Consider the following 16189-nt stretch of genomic DNA (forward strand, 5'->3'; position numbering starts at 1 on the left):
CAGCTGCTACCTACCAAGCCCATTCAGCCGCAGAGATGGACACCTCTACGGCAGTGCCGTTACCCTCTAATCCAGCAAGTGGGATGCCCTTGGGACCACAGGGCCTCCGAATTGTCCTTTGGACAAACAGTAGCCCAGATCTCTTTGGTTCAGACTACCAAGTGTGCCTTTAATTCTGTATCTAACATAATCCCAATACTTGTACTAGCAACTAAAGCAGTAGAAAAAACAGACAAACCTTGGTGTGCCTGAAGGCCTGCAAGACCTTTGCCAGGACTTTGCCCATTTTAGTGGTCTCTAGAATAGTAACTCCGAGGTGACTGCTACCTGGTGATGGACATGGATCTGTGAACACGCCAGGCTCCTCTCTGCTTCACTGCACAGCACCCCAGGCGCTGGAAAAGCCAGCGTGATATGCTCAGGGGCATTACTCACCCGCTGCCTTGTTGTGCATGAGCCAGATGAAGCCTGTAGGCATTAATGCTCTGAACTTTGGGTGGATCAGCCCAGAGAGCACACAGCAGAAAGCTGCAACTCTTACCTCTTTGCCAGGTGGTGAGGCTCTGCCCATCAGATCTAAGCACCTGAGGGAAGTCCCTTGGCTGCCTTAGCTGGGAAGGGACTTTCCTGAAGAAAACGTGCAGCGAAGCAGAAGACCAAATGGACTCCTAATGATCGGGGAAGAAGGTCAATCCAGGAACCTGCAATACGTCCCCCCACCTCCCTGCCTCTCCCAGCCCAGCCCAGCTCATATACACCCTGCACCATGCTCCCAGTGTCTCAGTGCCATGGTTAGGCCTAGAGTAGCATACACCCCATGTCCCAGGCTGCTGACATTTCCTTCTGTCCTCTCCCCTAATTCCTGCTACACGTCCTCTGTATCTACCATGGGGTTCACAATCTCACAGCCTCCTGTTCCAGAAAGGCTTTGGGTCTGCTTACTAGTGCAAATAAACCAGTGCCAGGGAAATTTGCCAGGCACCAAACTCTGCATCGTCTCCACTGTTATATCTTTAGCAACCCTTGGTACATCCTGGCTTATGCCAGCTAGCACAGTTTGGGGATTAGCATGGATGTGGGACCATTCCCACGAGGCAGCTTGCACACAGCAGCAGGGTGAAAGAGTTAAACACTACAAACATCCACAGCTCTATGCCAAAAAACAGCTTGGGGAGTATTAAATGTACTGGCATAGCTGCAGTCTGAACGATCTCCTCCGTGCATGGCAGCACGGACAACTAGAGGCCACTCCGTGCCACCAACTCAGGCTTAACCATGCAAAGACTCTGAAGATCAAGGGGTTCTGTGGTCACCTCAGGTCAGTAACAATTTGCGTGGGAAGAGGTGCTGAGCCCAGATCAAGGACTTGGCCCATAATACCACTGCCTTCCTGGTACAAGAGAGGGATGGACAGCACTCATTTTAACTTTTAAAACAAACAACTCCCATTTTAAAGCATTTCTTGCACCTGGGGGTAAGCATGCACAGTCCCCCAGGCCATCCATCACCAGAGACTCACCTCTCCTAGTACCCTGCCTTCCAAACCCATTGCTTTTCCAATTTGGCCAGCTAGGGAGAGCTTTCAGTAATACTCTCTGGGAAATTAGGGGGCCTTCCCACCATCCAAGCACCCACGTCTGCCTTCTGGCATCCCCTGTGGTGCTGATGAACTCTCGCTGGACACAGCTGGAGAGAGGATGCTGCATGTCTCGGAGAGGTGACAGTAGGGTGGGAGCATCACGCAGTGGTCACAGGGCCCGGCAGTGATGCCAGGGTCACCTCTCCTCATCATGTACTCAGGGTGGCCTTTGCTGCTGTGGAGGCTGCTAATTTTAAGTACCTCTCGGCAAACAATTGCTAAATTTAGTGCCTCTAAGAGAAACATGAGCCTTGCTTTAAAGTCTGGATTACTGGCAACTGAGGCAGAGGACTGAAGGAGCGAAGCGGGACTGCCCTGGTAGGTTTTTTTAGGGAGGAAAGGAGTCATTAATTAGAAGCCTTCATACATAAAGAGCATTAAAAACACCACGAGGCTGGGAAGTGTGAGGCTTCAGTCCAGCCTTCAGCTCTGCCCCTCGCCTCTCCTCCTTCACCGACCCGCCCCACACACAGGCTTCCCGTTCACAGGCAGTGAGTAAAACCCTAGCAAAGCAGGGAATTGTGCCATGACTTGCAGCAGGAGCAGCCCTCCCCACCCCCTGGAGAGCTCCTGAACCAATCCTTGTGCACACCTCTTCATTGGAGTTGTCTGCACATCCAGCCACATGTGTCCAGCTGTGGCCAAGCTGGAACTGCAAATTCTGCTGGGGCTGCACAACAGGTAACATCACAGCTTCTTGTGCTTGCAGGAAGAACATTTTGGGTTTTGCTGAGAAATGCTCCAGCTCCCAGAGCAAAAGCCTTCGCAAAGGCAGATCCATGGAACCAGCTGATGCAGGAGCAGGAGCAGAAAACATCACAGCACATGCAAAACCTATGTCCACCCCTGATGCATGAGGTGTATGCTAGGCCCCAAAGCTAAATGACACATGGCCTTGGGAGAAACAAGCTCGAGAAAGAAGATCCTTCATTAATAGCCAAGCTCCAAGGACATTCACACTGGAATGTGTTCAGATGTAACATTTCAGTGAGCACTGGCATAGATTCCTATTCAGCAAAACCAGACACAACCATCATATTGCCTGCAAACAGGAGAACAAGGAGCTCTGAAACCCTGATGAATTACCAGCACAGTAGCTCTTCTTGGATTTGCCATGATAAAGAAGCTATAGGAGAAAGCAACAGTCCTCTGGCTTTTCCTGGCTCATAGCTTTATGTGCCCAGAGGACATCTATCTTGGGATGAGCTGACTCAAACTCTGGAAAGGTTTCTCTCTCTCTTTTTCCTTTCTTTGTTGACTCTAGAAGGACCCTCTGTAATTAATTTATTAACTGAACATCCCACTTCTAAATAGCTGCAGTTAAGCAACATGAATCCCGTCACAGCTGATTCACAGAAAGGCACAAAGAGAATACTCCCACTTCACTAGGGCTAACAGATGCCAAAATAGACACATCCCTCACTTTACTCCCTGCATGAACCCTTGGCCGGCAGCCAGCCAGATGGACAAATGAAATGCAAAGAGATAAGGCAACAGCTAAACACGTGTCCACTTCATCCTGCAAACTTTTTTTGGAAGAATACTGTTGAGACATTTAAAACTAATCTGATGTCTTCATTTTGCTTACTTGACTTAAAAAAAAAAAAAAAGAAAAAAACAAAAGCCCCAGGATTTATATCTCTAAAGAAAAAATCATTTATTTTTCTTCTTTCCAGAAGGCACCTTTCATAAGGTCAAGACAAAACCTTGCTAGTTACTAACATCTGTGCCTGCTGACACACATCTGCAAAGTTCCAGGGCTGTTTAGACTGTGGGAGAGCATTCATGTTAAGCCAGGACATGCAATCAAAGCAACAAATTGACTCACTAACGAAGGGACACATTTGTACATACAAGTCCACAAGGAAGCTGTTACCCCAAGGGAAAAGCAGAGCTAAATGTTACTGGGGTTAAACATCTGCTTCTGCAGCAGGCACAGGCATTTGCCCAAAGGTAAGATTCAAAAGTGCAAGAGCTACAAACTCTCATGCCACAGAGCCTCCTATCAAGAAAACATCCTCTGAGGATTCAAGTGTCAGTCCCAGAATGACACCAGAATATGAAATGCCATTCACTCCCAGAAACAAGATATTGGCCTAGATGTACCATAGCTCATAAAATGCATGCTGGGTGGTGCAGCAGATAGACAAGTGTATTCTGCATTTGCTGTAGCAGGACTGAGTGCTTCCAGTCTGGGTAAAGGCTCAAAGCCAGAAAGAGTTATCCAAAGTCTTCTTCCTCTCTAAACCCACACAATTCGAGAGATCCCAAGCAATTGCAAACAGTGATGACCTGTGAAAGCTGCAGGTTTCCTGAGTCTGTACCCAACTCGTCTTTAGGACATACTGGAAGTTGGCTTTCAAAAAGTTTAGCTTACATTTTAACAAAGAAACATACGTCCTGGCAAATACTTGCCTACACAGTCAGAAAAACTTTTGACAGAAACAAAGTATGTACACAAACACACACACACACACATGCTTCAGCGACTAAAGCTATAACCCATTTTTTAAATAAACAGCAAGTTTCTTTTCAGGAAGCCTATTTAGGTCAATAGAGAATTCTCTTATTAAACTCACTGACTATTCTTCGAACCAACTTGCAGAACACAGCACACAGTTTCCCATTTGTTACAGTCCTGCTAGCTTTGCACTAACCAGACCTTTTTGGTCCAGACTACATTGCTGGAATTAGAACCACCATTGGAAAACCCCGGTTCTGAGAGGTTTTTCGACACAAAGCACCTTCTATACAACAAACTCCTGATACTGTACATAGAATTATTTTTTTCCACTACAGTTTGCTACAAGTGATTATCGTTAGGCTCTAGTGGGAGACAGTTTGTCTCTCTACTTAGAAGATAAATTTCAGCCTAGCTGTCTCCTGGAAGTTTTAAGTGGCGCACATTAGGACAGGCTTGTTACATTATCTTTATTCATTTACCCCAAGCTAATTCAAAACTTTTTCTCAATAAATTCCCCTTTTTAGTCAACTGTGTTTGTAGCTATTTTTTTCAAACAAACTTGAGTGAATTTTCTAGCAACTTGACTGAGTCACTGCAAGAAGTGTCATTGCCTGAGGTGCTCTTCAGATGGAGACGGGCTGTCCAGCTCACACGAGGAAGAGTTAGCAGGCTCAAAAACACACCTTGCCACACATTTCTTACTCTTCGGCACTGGTGTTTCGTCTTCTTGCAGTTCAGCAGCATTGGCCTATCTGCCCAAACACAGAGGAAAAACTGCTTCCACCTGAGCACACATCGATTTTTGAAAAGCAGGGATGACAAGGACATTCCCTTCAAAACAACAATACTTCTCCAGACCAAATGCAGACACAGTCTCAGATGCTGCTTTCCCTAAGGATGCCCACCCTTCCACTTTGCTGCGTTCCGGTTCCTCTTATATCTTTCCACAAATGGACTGAACTAAGTTGAACAGAGTGAGTTTAGAGTTAATCTGGACAAGATAAATGCGTGTGTCTCTGCAGTGAGGCTCCTCAAATGCAGAGTGAATAACGTACTGAATATCCAGATCTATCTCAGGATCCTCCTACTCCAGATTTTGTAGAAAGGAGAAAAACCCTATTTTTTATAATACGTTGAAAAAAAAAGAAATGAGATACTGAGCAGAATGTCCAAGAACTACCAAAACACCCAATTTTTTTATTACAACATTTATTTTAGTATTGAAGGCACTTACAATACAGAAAGAAGAAAAAAAAACTGATAGGCACTGCAAGTGCGGTTAGAATTAAGATGACAAAGGAACAGCTTACCAGACAGAAAGAGCACCCTTCCCTGTTAACGATACAGCACATGGAAATGAAGCTACTGGTGACTAAGTTTTTAAACAGTTAGGGCCTTTTTTTTTAATATAAAAAGATAAAGGTTGTTCTACTGGGAACTGAAATACGAAAGAACCCCTCGACACACCTGCAGAAGGAGCCGGGAGTTGGTGGTGGTCTCAAACACAGGGCCCTTCAGCTCCGGCGCTGTAGGAGATCCTGGTACATTTCGATGAGGTGAGCGGCCTCCCTCTGCCCAGAAAGCACAGCACCATGGGTCGTGGAATAATACTTCCTGTGAGTGGCCTCCCCGGAAAACATCACCTGCATCGGCTGCAGAGGGGGAGACAAGCACAAAGCTCAGCAGCGGTAACAGTCGAGCAGGAATGAGGCAAAAAGGGGACAGAACTTTCTATTCCCGTGAGTTGACACCGATGTTTTTTGAGTGCTGGTTCTCAAATTCCCAACGTGGTGGGCTACAGAGGCAGGGACAGCACACGGCTGAGAATACAAGCTCACGCGTGTCAGCATACCCACACCGTGCTGTTTGCAGGGCCACAGCACCGTCCTGGAGCGAGGTTGCTCCAATACCCTCAAACAGCTACGCAGCTCACTGAGCACCTAGCTTCCTCCGCTGACTCTGCCCCTTGCTCCCCCGAATTACGCTCTAGCCTTTTGGGCATTACAGATTTTTTTTTTTTCAGGACTGCAATTTCAGAAGGAAAGATAGGTCTGTCTCAAAACCGGCAGGGTAGGAGTAAGCACTGTCCCTTATGTCAATAGTTAGGCGTTTGCTAAAATTGGTGCTGACTCCGTTCTGAGGCAGAGATTTCAGATTCCTCACTTCCCTGAGAAGCAGAGATCTGCTGAGAGGCTCTGAAAGTCTCCTAAAACTCCTGTTATCTTTTTAACGGATTTCTGTGCTCTACAAAATTACATGGTGGGCTCAGGCTCTGGGCAGAGGAAGTAGCCAGCTGTTTGGGGGTTGCATATTCATTCATCCATCATCTTTGGCTAGGGACACATCACCCTGAATGATGGAGTGACTTTGGCTTAATGCGTTACTGTTCATCAGCTGAGCTGTGGTAACTACCTCCATGTGTGCTCTTAGTCTTCATGCCATATTCAAAAAGCAACGGCAGTATCTGAGGAACAAATTCACTGTCCCCTACCAATGCACAATTCCTCAGCCAAGAGCTGGACTTCCCTAACCCTCTACTGCCAGCACAGAAGGATTTCCTGATACGCTGCTCTGATACCTTCAGAATTAGCCCTTAGCAGTGGTCATGCATTTAATGCTACACACCCAGACTACACTTCACATTAGAATAACATGTGCCTTCCTAAGCAATTTTAAACTGAGCATATGAGGACAAAAGTCATCAAAACAGAGATCACAATTACCCGGCAGCAATAGCCACACAGATGCCCAGCTCTCGATAATTTTAGAGAGAGCTGAGGGGATTCCCTGAAGTGCTGGGATTCCAGTCATTAAAGAGGTAAAATCCTACAGGCATTCATCCAGAGGGGTATGTATAAAATAAATGGAAAACACATCACTGGAGGCCCAATCAGACAGCATTTCTTTCAACCCCCCTCCCAGCGTCATGTTAGTCTTCTCGCCACAGGGCCAATTTGGGCCATACTCACAGTAGTTTTGGAGCTTTCAGCGTAAGGCAGTGGCTTAGCAAGTTTCTCTACATCAGCCCCACTAGACCCAACTTGGGTATAAGAGTAGGATCCACGGAAGTTGGGATTGCTGCCCCAGGAGGACCGCAGGATCCGGCGAGGTTTCGGAATGTTTGGATTCCCTGGAAACCAAGAGAAGACAAAAAACTAAGACAGGGTCAGAGAGAAAACATGGTAACATCGGTGCAAGGTGTGGGGTAGCATGTACTCAGACCGATTTACTGAAAATACATCCTGACAAGAGCCTGTGGACTGCATGGAAGATGCCCTAAAACAGATCTCTTTTTTATGGCTGAGTTCTAAATATCTATATAATAGAAATAGCATCCCTTTTAATGCCAGTCGTCTTCCCTGTAGCCTTCCATTTTGCGAAAGACTGTTAAGATGCTTACGCTCTACAGAGATTGGGAAGCTCCAGATAACCCCGGACACAGTCTGGCTGAAAATATATAGCATTTCCTGGTTTCATTTGCCTTGGAGAGCATGGTGGTGATCAAGTCATCACATGTATCATTCATTTTAGCCATTTAGTTGGGTGCCCAGTCTAAACTAGCTATTTAGGTAGTCTGGTGAGAGAGATGCACCTCCAGAGAGTAATGGAGATAAGGGTGTAAGAAGAAGAAGACAAAGAAGAAGGCAAATCTTCATTCTGCAGAGGTGTGGGAAAACCTGACAGAAAGTTCTCCAAACCTGTATTCCTTACTCGAATTATTATTAAGGAATACTCGAAGTATTCCTTACTTTTACCTGGTCACCTCCCAAAGTTGATCTAAAATCCAACAGATCCATTTTGGGGGATGCACACTGAAGTGAAAGAATGCTTACGAGGCTGGAAGCAGGGCTTCTAGATGGCTGCAGGAGTTCAACATATGTTGGACCCAGGAGGAGCACTTGAGTGAACCAATGATAGTGCCATGATCATCCCACCCCAAAGACTACAGGAGCACATGGGACCCAGGGCTTGTAGCTAAGGCAGCCCATCTCCTAGCACCACAGCCCAGCTAGAACTCAAATACAGAGGGGCATACTTTGGAGAGCCTCTTGCTAAGACAGCTTGAGACCATCTCGGTCAGTGTCGCTGACTGAGATTTTGTTGGAGTCCTGTGATTGTATCTAGCCTGGGAAATGGGAGGGATGGGACATGGAGAATTATAATGAAGTGGAATTCTCTCCGTAGAAGAGCTCAGACCCACCCTTCAGGCCACCCTTGAGGCAACCTCACATATCCCGGCAAGGTTCAGCTACTTCATTCAAGTCTAGGAGACTGTCAGCACAAGCAGTAGGAGTAATTGGAACATTTCTGTGTCTTACACAGACCCTGACTCTGTGACACTCAAGCATGCTTAGCCTACTGAGAACATAATCTAAACTCCCCCACTTTCTGCACTGGGACTTACAGAGGGAGTGAAAATACAACTATAAGGACTAGCTAGGCATTATATTAATTATATATTTAGTCATGCCTTTAGACCCTTAAAATCAAAAGCAGGTTAGTTCCCTGGTTCAGCTACCCCTTTTAGGAGTATTGTGTGCCTAACAGAACTATGAAATACAAGCCATACAGAAAAAGGTTGCTTCAGAGCATGGCTGGCCTGCTGCAATATATTGTCAACACTTTCTAACCACCAACCTCCAGATCAAAATATGGCACAGACTAGCAAATAAATATGCCCTACCAATAAACACATTCTACAACTGGATGCTGTTTGAGGAGTATAAACTTGGCATAACAAAACATCTAAAGTAGGCTCTTCCAAAAATCTTCGAAGCAGGAATGCCTGGGATGGAAGTGAAAAGCCCAAGGGGCTCCGAGAGCAGGGAGCTCCCAGATGTGTCAAGGGAACAGTTATCACTTTTTATTTTCAAGGGCTGTGGGAAAGCCCAGGAGAACACACCATGAATGCTGTTAGACAACACAAGAGAAAACGGGGCCAAAGAAGTCTTCCATCACATTCCATTTCACAAAAACTGTTACTCAATGATTTTTCAAATAAGAGGAGACTGCAAAGGGCTGGTGATGCCTTTTATGTAGCTAGCGCATGTTCTCACTGTCACAGTACCAAGAAGATTTTCAGTGCAGGAGTCAATGTGTAAGATGATGATAAAAAGATGGTAACACTGGGAACACACAGTGTTACAAGCAATGAGACGAGGGCAGGGATACATCAGAACCAGCTCCTTTATTGACTCTTCGGCAGCCTGCAAATAAGGGTAAAGAACTCCTAGAAGACTTGAATTTGTTAACAAAAGGGTTTGTGTGGCCATCAGCCCAATCAGCAATTGTGTAAATCAGCAATATTTAATAGATTCAATCATTTAGACTCTAGTTAAAACAACAGCTTTGTATCTCTCTATGATTTCCCATGGTTTCCCATGTGCATACAAGGAGGTAAACAGCAGCATTCCCACCAGGGAACGATTCTTAACATAGCCACTTCATCACAGGGGAAACCGTGGCACAGCAAAATGAAGAATGCAGCCTTGGTCAGATGGCAGAGCTTCACGTAGAGATGCCTGAGGCAGTGGACAGTGTGGAGCAGCGTTAAGGAACCTGGGTACTAATGCAGCTGTATAGCTCCCAGAACTGAAGCCAATCTTCTCCCCCAGCATCACGCTGCATGGTGTGGATGGACTAGCTCACGTGAGCTAGCTCAAAGTTCTTCAGCACATCAGACCACATGAACATGATCCACGTCTGTGTCAGAGCCCAAGAAATCCCACATCCCCTGTTATACTACCCCACTTCAACCACTATCCCACCCTCCCTTTGCCTACCGGCTTGCAAGACTGCAAAGAGTGGCAACTATCATGCCTCTACAAATGAGAATTTATGCACTAGTTAGATGAGGAACCAGTTATCTTTGGGGTGGGAAGCTTGGGAAACACCAGTCAAAGATTCACGTTATCTCCCAACTGTTTCCACAGAGAAAAGTCATTTCAGCAGCATGTAGAGAGGAGGGAGCTTGGTAGAAGGTCACAAAGGAAGACACAAAGCAAGCTCTAGTCCTGACCTGTTCTTTGCAAGGCAGAATCTACAATGACTGGTACAGCCAGACTGTTTCAAATAATACATTTAACTGGGCTTCCTCAGTCTGCTTTTAAATAGATGAGTAAACATGTGGGCTGCTTCTCTGTAGCTACACATAAAAGTAACTTAATGGATATAGATGTGAAAACTTCTAAGAACTGAGCACAGATTCACTGTCCAAACAGAGACGGAATGGCTAAAAAAGGACTTCAATCATTACTGAAACAGGAGGGCACGCACTTTTATGACACAAACTCATACTTACCAAGTTATGGAAAATAAATCCATGCACCTCAAATATCCACTCTTTATTCAACTACTGGGAGATATGGCTACACATATTCATTGGTTATTGGGCTGATTATGAAACACAGGATGATCACAAGATTAGATCTTAATTAAATTAACACACCCAAATTGAGGTGTCTGCCTGCAAGCAGAGGGCCTAAGCTCCTCTCACAGCCAACTCTCTCTAGATCAGTTTCTCATAGAAATAGGTTTGGATTCAAGCTTCTCCGAAATCTGGTGATCTTCATCTAAAGCTATGAGGACCACTGGAGTCAGTGCAAAGCCTTCAGATCAATGTTTTGAAATGTGGGAATGAGGCACCATGAAGCTGCTCTGACCAGGTTCAAAGCACCTTAGGTATGTGATCTGCTCTGCTCTATCTCTGAATATCTTTGGAAATTCTGCCTTATAATACTGCAGGGAGTCTACCATGTGCATGGAGATGGAAGTGTGGAAACCCCTTGCAGAAAATAGGGACAACTGAGAAAGCTAAAAGCTCATACTCACTACGAGACCCGGAAAGTACATTGGAAGCAGAAAGAACAAAGCATCTCTCCCAGCAAGAACACAACACCTCCAGGCTCAGCTTGACAAATTCGAGTACTTCAGAGGGAAGTAGGCCTGCAATTATTACCCTCTGGCTTCTAACTCTCACAACTTAGCCAACAAAGAAACTCGTACAAGACATCTACTTGTTTAACGGCAACACATTTAATCAGGTTTAGAGGATGCTACGCTTTTCAGCCATGCAGCTCTGAAGAGCTGTAATTGTCAATGGTTCTTATGTTAGAACGATCCTGAGAGCTTTCACAGCAAAGCCAGATAATCCACTACACTAACCTGCATGTGAAATATAAGGTCACAGAGGCAAATAATCTCCTCGTGGACAGAAATTCCCAGGTTAAAATAACACTCAACCTAAAAGAAAGGATTTAACGTAGGACTGGTCCAACACCCTCTGAAGTCAGGGTGGGTAATGGACCAAGGCAATGGATCAGAAAAACACAGCTGAAGACAGGAACTCACATGATTAATGCATTAAGTCTTTAAAAGAGGGTGAGTTAGGAAAGTTGGAGCCTTTATACCCAGAACACGCAAGCTACAAAGCATGAAGTGAACATACAAAAGGTTAATGCTACCTACTTTCATTACTGAATAGTAGTCCTAAGGCTCCCTCTTATACTCAGCAGAGAAAGACTTCTTCAGAAGATGTCTTGGAGCACCAAATGAGGTGTGGAAGATCTGAACTGCCTTATGGAAGAGCTTCTCTTCACACTGAGCACAGAAGTTAAGGAAACTAGTCTCCCAACTCAGTCCCCTGACTTGCATGAAGCTGGGTGGTGGAAAACCCTTTAAAAGTTGGAGTTGGTGGTGCTAAGTAGAACAGAGTGTACTGGTCACATCCAGAAGTGTCTACAATTAGATCACAGATAGAAGGCTGCTTTGTTCCCCTCTCCAAAAAAATAAATCTGCTGAAAAAAACTATTGTTAACTGATGTTCTAGAGCTTCTTACTTAGAGGACTTCAAAACATGATTCTTTTCCAGGAAAGAGAAGGGCTCGCTCTGCTGTACACAGGAGCCCACTCATTTGGAAATGTGCAGACAACTTAAGCCTCAAGTCTCCAAGACTCGGTGCCAGATATCCTTGAATAAGCAGTTCAGCCATGAGATAGACAAGCTCCAAGATGAAGTGTAGGATCAGGACTCCTAGAAAAGGGACAACAGTCCAGAGGCTTCTCTGGATCCCTGGACACAGATTTACTTGTTTCTGTGTCCTTCTGCTCCACATCTCACCGTTATTGGCAGCACTCCTCATGGCTAGGTGTACTTTGGCCCTTGGGGTGATGGTCTAACCCATTCTCACATGCCCAGTGGAACGAGTTAGTGGAGAACACCATACGTCCTTGCACCTGGTCCAGTTATTATGGAGGTATTGCTTCTCTCGTGAAGCCCCCAAGGAAAATGGGGGAGCAAGGGTAACTGCAGATAAACCCAACTACAAACTAACAAGCTTTTTGGGAAAAAATGGAATGGGCCACGTTGTGCAATGGGTGCTCCAAGGACAGGGGTTCTCCTTGCAGTTCTGAGCAGCTGAAAGAGGGGACCTCTCAGTTTACGCAAAAAAGGTACATTACAGGGCAAGGCCCTGGTAAATTCAGCCTGAATTGCTTCAGGGTTAGATAACTCAGGATTAGCAAAAGGCTGAGATGGAGCTCATGCTGCTGAACAGTCTGATGGACAGAGACCAGGTGCAGGAACAGCAACCGCAGCACGTACTGACAGCACGGTGCCAACATACTTCCAGCCCGAGAGGAAGAGAGGAACGTCCAACACATGCAAACAATAACAATAACTATAAAAACAGCAAAGGAGCACAGGAAGGAAGAGGTAGAGAACACTCCCATTTGCTACAGCAAGAAAGACCTAAAGAAATTCTCGAAAATGAATCAAGGTATTTTAGAAAAGAAAAAGGGGGGGGGGTGTTTAAGCAAGAAGAGCTGCAAACAAGGTTGTTTATACACTCTGGGAGATGTCATCACTGGAACGACTTGGCCTTGAAGAGCAGAAAAGCCTCCTGCTATGCTTGCATCGGGCAGCAGCTGGCCTGCCGAGGTCAGGAGGAAAGGAGGCAAGTACGTACTAATACTGCAATATAACATAGGGATATCCAATACCGCTAAAAAACAAAACAAAAGGCCCCACAGCTCAGGAACCAGAAGCTGCCTGGCTACAGGAGCAGAGGTGTCAGAAACAGAGGATAAGCCACAGCTTCATTCTCCAACATAAAGTCACTACTTATGGTGGTGGCTGAAACTGGGATTTAATTTTGGTCTCAGCATTAGAGTTTCTGAAACCAAAGTCTACCCTACAATTTCTAAAGAGGCTAGTAAGACGTAGTATCTCTTCTGGCAGTAGCCAGTTATGCGGGTAGTCCTCAGTTTCCAGGACCGTTTCTCTAGACCTCAGCACTGTCTGTAGCAAACGGTCTGTAAGCAGAAGGGAAAGCTAAACGCGTGAAGGTAAATTTCTCCAGATAACTGGAGGTCCACGGAGAAGTGGGGAAGGCTGGAGACTTGCTGGATACTGACATTTGGCTAACACAGGCTAATAGATAAAAATAGCTTAATCAGGAGACTGATCTCTAGAATAATATAAGATACATCTAATCTTGTAAAACATATTGCTTTTATAATTGCTTGCAATTATGTATAAATCAAAAATCCTTTTTTGAAAACTGCTAAATGAATCAATCACCATTCCTTTCAGAACTACCACTTTACACTTGTACAGTATCTTCCATCTGAGGATCACAAAGAACGCTGTAGACACTCAAAGCCTCTTCCTTGGAAAGATGTGCAAGCTCTAGAGAAGTGACTGCAGACAAATTAAGGCCTGGCTTGTTCAAGTACCAAAACTTTTAGTGCTCTCATCTTGGATTTTTTCAGCATAGCACACATAAGATCTGTACTGCTCCAGCTGCTGCCTTTAACGCGATGTGCACTCAGCACCTGTGAAATCAGTCTGAAGGTTTGGAAGTTAGGTCAGGCACCAAAATGGAAACTCTCAAGACCAATGGACACTTGGCCAATGAGATTTCCACATGGCCTCATGGTGAACAGAAGTCAGGGATGTGATTCAACGACCACATCTCAGGACCGAATTTCATCTAATTTGATCCAACCTCGCTAGCTTTAATAGAGCTCTGCTGCCTTCCACTACTGAGATCAGTCCTCAGGAGTCCTGACTCTGACAGCTCCAGCTGATGATGTGTTTGTTATCTGTGATTAAATAAAACAGAGTATGTGGAGTCCACTTCAGCCCACCACTTCCTGAGCTGGTTATCAGCCTCTCTGCAAGTAGCTTTCAGGCACATAAGCCCCTACAGCAGCAGGTACATTGGAAGCACTTGCGCAGCCCATCCAAGGGGATATAAATGCCAAAGGACTAAAAGTTATTTAATGCATTTCCTTCCCAGTAGTAATTCAAAACCCCAGACCCACTCTCCCTCTCTTCTCCACTTGTCAAAGAAACCAGAGCACAGCTGACCTGTAAATTTTCGTAGCATTTCGGTGCAGGTTTCTGCCACAGTTTCATCATCACACTTCTCCATAATCAAAGCCTCTTCTCCACAGATCCAGCCACTCAGCACATAGCCATACCGCTCTGGTGGGTAGAGTACATCAAAGCTGCAGATCTTCTTGTACCACAGCTCCTCCGGATAGGTCAAGCTCTCACTCTCTGCTTCATCTTCCCAGACAAATTGGATGCTGTTGCATTCAGAACTCCAAAAGGGCTCTTCAAACTCCAGGAAAATCTTGTCAGTTGTACTGATTCCTAGTTTCTCAATGGCCATCACCTTCTCCTCGGGCAAGCGAGGATGAAACAGGCTCTCATGCCGTTTCTTCAAGACTCCCAGAGACACAGTCACAATGACGTGGTCAGCTGGGATGAACTCACAGTCCTCGCACTCCACGAAGACATCAGAGCCCTTGTCCTCCTCAGGGAGGTCACTGTTGTGGTCAGCCACCTGCTCAATCTCCTTGCTGACCGACTGGTTCCAGTGGATGCACTTGACCGGCTTACGGAGCTGAATGACAGACTCGGGAATGGAGCGGGCCAAAATCTCCACGATTTTAATGAAACCGCAAGGAATGATGTGATGAGCCCCAGGGATTTCGGTCCATTCCCCAAATTCGCTGAGCGAGACCTCATCCATACTGTGGGAGCTGCTCTCACAACTCTCTACCTAAGGAAAAGCAACACAAAAGCAACATTGCCAAAAAGCAACTCATTTTGCCACAGCACAACACTGCAAGGGCACACAGGAGCTGCACAAGCTAGGAGTCCTGAATCCCACTCTTAAATTACATTATTGTTGCTAATAAAGACGCATTTTGTCACAGGATGTGGAAAAATAAATAAGTAATAATTAAAAAAAAACCTTAGTCTTGCTTCCTATCAGAGAAACCATTTTTATTTTGTCATGGTAACAAGCTGCATTGGCTTTGGTTGCATCAGCCACAGCTTTGAGACAATGTCTCTGCTTCTGCATCATTCTGGGTTATAATTCTGACTATTTCCTTCCATTTAAAACCCCACTGCAGTGTCCAGGGACTGGCTGCTTGGTACTGCTAGAACAAAAGCTGGAGCCATGTTAATCAGATGCTCTTCCCAATGTTATTAAACATTCCCATTCCATGAGGATCCATGAGTAGATGAGAAACTTTTGACAGCTGTTTCTGCTGTCTGCACATTTCAACACCCTGTCAAGTGGCTAGCAACCACCAAACTAGCAATCTGCAGCATAGGTGAGAGGATCCAACACAGAAGGAACTGAATAAGATAGAGAAAGGAAATGTCAGAATGTGAGACACTTACATCTGATTCACTTAATGTGGTTATCAAAGCTTTAGACTCGGAACCTATTTGTTAATGTTAGCAGAAGTATTAGGCAAAGCTGTAGCTTGCATCAATCCCTGGAACAAAAGCAGGATGTTTGACCTGACTTGTGATAAGTTTCTACTGACAATGCTGATGCACAGGACATAGTGATCTTACAATGTGGGCTTCAAATCACCGGAGTCACATTCATTCTCCCACTGTAATTCTTTAAACAAGCATTTTAGGCAGAGGGAGCATTACAGATCCATGCCTCACCCTCTGGCCAATTATTCAGGCCTTTCCGATCTGTAACATCTATGCTGAGAAGCCTGGAAAGCCCAGTGTCCTCTCCTTGTGGAGCATCCTAGTGCAGGGCAGG

The 16189-nt window shown here is 45.4% G+C and overlaps 1 protein-coding gene across 1 annotated transcript in view; it reads right to left on the reverse strand.

The window, feature by feature from the left end:
* Positions 1-5271: 5271 nt before the first annotated feature.
* SMOX (spermine oxidase) overlaps positions 5272-16189 on the reverse strand; it is a 55252-nt gene continuing 44334 nt past the window's right edge. The window contains exons 5-7 of the mRNA XM_026121786.2: positions 14476-15175; positions 7073-7233; positions 5272-5755 (exon numbers count right to left, since the gene is read on the reverse strand). Coding sequence (XP_025977571.1) covers positions 5618-5755; positions 7073-7233; positions 14476-15175 — 999 coding nt within the window. The 3' untranslated portion in view covers positions 5272-5617. The remainder of the gene's footprint in view (positions 5756-7072; positions 7234-14475; positions 15176-16189) is intronic.

This window comes from Dromaius novaehollandiae, chromosome 4, assembly GCF_036370855.1.
Source record: "Dromaius novaehollandiae isolate bDroNov1 chromosome 4, bDroNov1.hap1, whole genome shotgun sequence".
Taxonomy (NCBI): Eukaryota; Metazoa; Chordata; class Aves; order Casuariiformes; family Dromaiidae; genus Dromaius; species Dromaius novaehollandiae.